Source organism: Terrapene carolina, unplaced genomic scaffold, assembly GCF_002925995.2.
Source record: "Terrapene carolina triunguis isolate 2854851 unplaced genomic scaffold, T_m_triunguis-2.0 Scaffold629, whole genome shotgun sequence".
NCBI lineage: Eukaryota > Metazoa > Chordata > Testudines > Emydidae > Terrapene > Terrapene triunguis.
Window position 1 is genome coordinate 11,779,611 of NW_020664980.1, and position 5,824 is coordinate 11,785,434.

Consider the following 5,824-nt stretch of genomic DNA (forward strand, 5'->3'; position numbering starts at 1 on the left):
TGGGCTGTTCCCCAACCCACATGGTGAATCTCTGAGGCAAGAAAATCTGCCAATAAGCGCAGGACCCACCAAGATAGAGGAGGAACTTTGTCACACTGCCCAGAACATTCATGAACATCTGACTCTAAGATGTGACAATTCTCTCCATAACATGGCTCTTCATTTGCCATTCAGAATCAGTCTCTTCCATTGATGTGTTTCAGATATGGGGTCTGATTCTCCTCTCCCCGATGACTGGCACGGGGATAATTCCAGGACGTAAGTGACAGCAGACTCTGTGCCTCAGAAGGAAATGCCCTGGCTCCATTCAGAATAAGCTTATCACTCAGTATTGTAAGTGCAGATTTCAAAATACAGTCACAATTTACTGCTGCCCGAGCTTTAAATGTTATTTTCTTCTAATGATATGTTCCTAGGACATTTTCCTGTACAGAGAAGGGAGGAGAAATGATTCCATCTGTTGGGCCCAGCCCTAATCTCAGAGTGGTCAGTGGGAAAATTTCCAGGGACCAAAGCAGGAGTAGATTCTGGCCAATTACGGCTAAAAAAAAAAAAAAAAAAGGGAAAGCTCCCTTTTGCAAAACCAGTGTTTAGAAACCCCTCCCCACCCCAACACAGTCCTCACCCATGCCCATCCCTCTCCTCTGTCGTAGGTACATTGGCATGCGAGTGCTGAACAAACTGATACCGAAGTACAAGAGTCCAGAACACCTAATGAGCCAGATCCCCAGCTACCGTAAATGCTCATAGCTTCATTCGAGTCAATGAGCCCGTTACACTATCTGCACCAGATCCTCAGCTAGTGCAATTTCTGTCTGCATCCCCCAGGTTGCAGGAGATGGTCTCTATCAGCTAAGGAAGAATCTCCAGTAGCTTTAAGGGAAGGAGGGGGTCCTATCCTGTCTGTAGTCTGCAGTCAACAACAATCAGACTGACACCAAGACCTGTCTCCACTCTGCTCCTGACCATGCACCATTACATGACGTCTCACACCTTCTGATGCAGGTAAGCTGAATGCTATGCAGGTTATTCTGTGGGGATCTTTGTCCTCTTCAGTCGCCTGGGTATTAAAGACCCCAAAGCAATTTTTCTAAGCATCAGGGGGTTTCCCCCAGTGTCCTTGGCCAAAATTTCCCTGCACGCTATGTGCAGCACACTGAACCCAGGCTGGGGTACACACTCCACCCCAGAGATGGCTGCATTTCAATAGAGCTGTATAATTTGAGACACACTGCCAGTTTTGGGCTGTTAACATGTACATTGCAATTTATAAGTAGCAGTAAAAAAAGGTCAGTCTGGCTAGAGATTTATCTGTGGGAGCAGAGACAAAGGAGGAAGAAATCTGGGTGAGACTCCCCTCCCAAACTGTGTCATTGAGCTGAGTGAGGTTCCAGCATAACTGGCCACAGGACCAGTCCAGATACCCAGTGCAGCCTAGGGTGTCTCCTCCATGAGGGTGTGGCAGTGGGTCACAGCCATGCATGGGGAGGCCGTTCTGGGAGCAGTGTGTCCCTGGCACTCTCCTTGTGCTCCCTTGCAGTCAGGCTCCATTCAACAATCATGCAGTCCCCCACCCCCACTCTCTTCTCCTGGCATTTTATTTATGGTGGCCTCCTGGCCAGCCAAACCAGGGTAGCAATGCCAGTGTACAGCCAGCCAGTGCATTGCCAGTGGCTATGCCAGCCCAGCCCAACAGCAGCTGCTTCCATTTCGCTCCCGTTTCATGTGGATGGGAGGGGCACATTTCCTTTCCCTTCTCTTTCAATCATGCTTTTTTTTTTTTTTTTTTTTTTTTTTAACTGGGTTGCCCACATCTGTGGCCTAAAAGCCTAGAATGAGCCTGGAGGCAGCCAATGGACACTGAACTTTTCCACATCCCATGGTTAACCGAGCAGTAATTAAAGACTGTCAATGCACTATTAGCCCTTTTCCTTATCATCTGCCTGGGCTTTGTGCTATTTTTAATATCACTCGGCTTCTGAATGTATTTGAATGCCAGGCCCCTGAATCTGAATTCAAGTCCCACGGGCATCCCCTCTCTCCACTGCTCTGTTCCACTCCGCTATGGATAGAGTTAATGGGGTTTGAAGGCCAGAGGGGACCACTATGATCATCTAGACTGGCTTCCAGCATAACAGACCACAAGTTGCTGTGTTCAATTAAGAAGTGCCACTTTCTGCCCCCCAAAGGGGCTGCATTTCACTAAACAGTTGTAAAGCATCTGGGAGATACTTCAGGTTGTATTACCTGTCACATACAGGCTTTTATATTGCAGGTCACGTAATGCAACACTCATAAAAGATGTTGTTTGGTTTTAGGCTTTAATTCCTGCCCCAGAAGCATATGCATTTGCAAATGACTTAGAAACAGCAGGTTCACTGTTTATTGCAACTAATTCCTGTTACCAGATAATATCCAGAGGTTAATGCTACCTCCGTTTCCAGTCAGCATTTTACGCCACAGGAATCTCTGTATTTCACATCTCGGATTAATATTCAGTCCATTTAGCACATGATCACCATTTACAGCTAAGCACAAGTGGATTTAAGAGCATGACTCCCCTTAATATCAACAGGCTATATCTACGGCATCACGCTGAATATTTATGATCTTGCAATTAGCATCTTGTCCGGCCAGTGTATCTAGTGTGATGTGGTGCAATTGCAATGGCCAGGGTCAAGCTCAGAAGAAGTGGTTTGTAATTACATCACACACCATTTGTAATTACATCCAAGTACTGTTGTTAATCAGCATAAGGAATAAACTTTGGTAGGCAAACTAAGGACCTGCTCCTGCAGTTCTTATGCAAAACTCCCATGGAGATCAGTGGGGGAGTAGCGTCTACAGAATCAGATCCCCCATGAAAAGAGATGCCCTTATCCAGACATTTTTTGAAGACGTGTCTATGGGGAGGAAGGTGTGTGCTGATTATCCCAAGTGCGGTATCTGTGGCTTCTTCTTTCCTGAGGAATTAAATTTTAAAGTGTACATGGCATTTTAATTGCTATAATCCCAGAGTTATCCTCCTATCCCTGGAGTGACAAAGCTAATTAGCATTAAGGACAGCAGTGGCAGTGCTAGAGTATTTTCCATCCTGGCACACACAGATATGTTGCGTGCCAAGTGTGAAGGTACAACCTGAATTTTTCAAACCACATTTGCATTTTCAGTCCCTTATGCAAGGGGATCTTCAGAGGGGAGCTCCCACTGCCTGTGACAGGCATTCAGATGTTTGGGCTACTCTCTGGGGGGATTTTTAAACAGAAAAACGGTCTCTGATTGTGAGAGGCAGCCTGGGCTAGAGGACTGAGCACAGGATTGGGAGCCAGTTCCGGCTTCTGTTAGGACACTGCCACTTTGTCCCTTCCCCCCCTCACTGTCGCTGTAAAGTGACTCACTTGCCAGAAGTGCTGGAAGGATTCCCCGGTCAATCCCTGAAGCATGGCGTGAAGATGCAGAGAACTGTCTGGGCCAGTTTAATTCAGGCTACGGCCAATCACGGTGCCAGCAAGGCACTTTCCTCTGGGCATCTAGCTTCAGGGGAGGGGAGCTGTTTCCACCACTACCTTCCCTTGGGGCTGCTTCCATCTCCACCAAAGGCCCCCTACAGGCTGTGCTCATGTAACCCATTCGCAAGTTTGGGTTACAGGATCCCCCTCTGGGCCATTCTGCAAAAGGATACGAGTCTCTTACTGTCTCAGCTCTAGAGAGCTTTGGCTCTTTCACTTATTGGCACATAGAGTTAGAGTTTAAAGCAAGAAGGTACCACCAGGTACCACTAGGCTGAGGTCCTGAATATCACACCACCCACTCACTAAACCCAACCACCAAAATTAGACTGACATATTACAGCCCACAGGAGACTAGACTATTATATGCCACAGGCAGAGAATAGGAGGGACCGAGGTGCACCAGTGCCCGAGGTCCCCACAATGGCAGGGGAATGATTAAGTGAGATACACCCAGATAATCTTGGCAAGTGACTCCCGCACATACACACACTGCAGAGGAAGGCAACTCCACCCTCCCCCAAGGTCATCGCCAATCTCACCTGGGGGGAAATTCCATCACAGAATTTTTACAGAAAAAAACCCAGACTACACCGGGAGAAAAAATTCCTTCCCGATCCCTGCCAATGGCCAGCTGAAATCCTGAAGTATAAGCTGTAGGAACACACGACAAAAACCGGAAGTGAGCTGCAGGGCTGTTGAGCCTTGTCCCCTACCATCACAAGCATCCCCGTCATACAATCGCCATCATAAGTTTGTCACTAGGCCATGCCCTCTCCCTGGCCAGCAGTGCTCAGGTTTCAGGTGGCATTGGTCCCTTACCAGCTCACTCCTAGAAAAAGGGAACTGTAGGCTCTGTGCCCCAGTTAGGCTGACCAGATAGCAAGTGTCAAAAATCAGGACAGGAGGTGTGGGGGCGGTAACAGGTGCTTATGTGAGGAAAAATACCCGAAAATTGGGACTCTGTCTATAAAATCGGGACATCTGGTCACCCTAGCCCCAGTTCACACCAGCTTCTGCCAGCATAACGCAGACGTGAATCTGGCCTGGTAAGTGCTAGGTATCATTCAGATTTTGTCACTTTCAGAGGAGACCCTTTCAGCTCATTTTTCAGAGTTTAAAATCTCCCCCAAGCCACTCTATCAAGCCAATAAGAGAGATCCCTAAAACACTGTCCAACCCTTGATGGTTTTATACTGAGCTTTAATTTTTATGGCCTAAAGCGAACAAGGTACAAAATGAGCTAACGTTCTGGCCCATTGACCTTTTGGTCTTTATTGTGAATCCCAGTGACATTAGTCAGGCCATGATCTGAATCTGATGTTCTGTATCTGTTCCGTTTCTGGATCCCGGCTCCACAATATTAATCAGCTCAGTGATAAAATCTCTGAACCAAAACCCCTCTGGGTTAGCTAGTGAAAGAAGGTGACAGAAAGGCAAAGTTCGCAGCCTACAGGGGCAGACTCGGAGGGGATAGAAGAGAGATGGAAAATGAGGAATATGAGTGGGAGAGGGTACAAGGAAATAAGACTGGAGAGGAACAAGGAAAAAAGGGAAGGGGAGACAGAAAGAGAATCAGGAGGCAGAGTTTGACTGTAAATGACCCCAGGTGGCTCTATGAAGACTCATCTTCTCTGGGATAATGAGCTTTACTTCAGTGTCCTCAATCAAGCAAGGATTTTATTTAGCCATGTAAAATCACTTGAGAAGATCTATCCCACATATGTTGCATTAAACACATCTGCATGTTCCATTAGTCACTGCTTGGGTAGCAAGGATGGTCTAGTTAGGGCAATGGACTTCTCCACTAGCGGCAGACTCAAGAGACCCAGGTTCCCAATCGGAGCCTCAGTTCCCAATCTGTAAAATGGGGATAATGCTTCTCTACTTCAAAGAGAAGTGGTCAGGACAAAAGCCATCAGTGACTGTGAGGTGCCTATGCTATGGCTATCTGAGTACCTAGATCAGGGGTAGGCAACCTTTCAGAAGTGGTGTGCCGAGTCTTCATTTATTCACTTTAATTTAAGGTTTCGCGTGCCAGTCATACATTTTAACGTTTTTTAGAAGATCTCTCTCTATAACTCTGTATTATATAACTAAACTATTGTTGTATGTAAAGTAAACAAGGTTTTCAAAATGTTTAAGAAGCTTTATTTAAAATTAAATTAAAATGCTGATCTTACGCCGCCAGCCTGCTCAGCCCGCTGCCAGCCTGGGGTTCTGTTCACCTAGGCTGGCAGCGGGCTGAGCGGGGCCTGCGGCCGGGATGCCGGCTGGCAAGGGGCCGGCAGCAGGGACCCCAGACCTGGGGGGGG

At 47.2% G+C, this 5,824-nt stretch overlaps 1 protein-coding gene across 3 annotated transcripts in view; it reads right to left on the minus strand.

Annotated features, from left to right (window-relative positions):
- Window positions 1-5,824, minus strand: part of RASGEF1C (RasGEF domain family member 1C) — a 48,700-nt gene that overhangs the window by 35,529 nt on the left and 7,347 nt on the right. The window contains exon 4 of one of the 3 annotated variants that reach the window (XM_026659490.1): window positions 2,787-2,789. The exons of the other annotated variants lie outside the window; for them this stretch is intronic. Within the exon in view, the coding sequence (XP_026515275.1) occupies window positions 2,787-2,789 (3 nt within the window). The remainder of the gene's footprint in view (window positions 1-2,786; window positions 2,790-5,824) is intronic. 3 annotated transcript variants of the gene reach the window in all.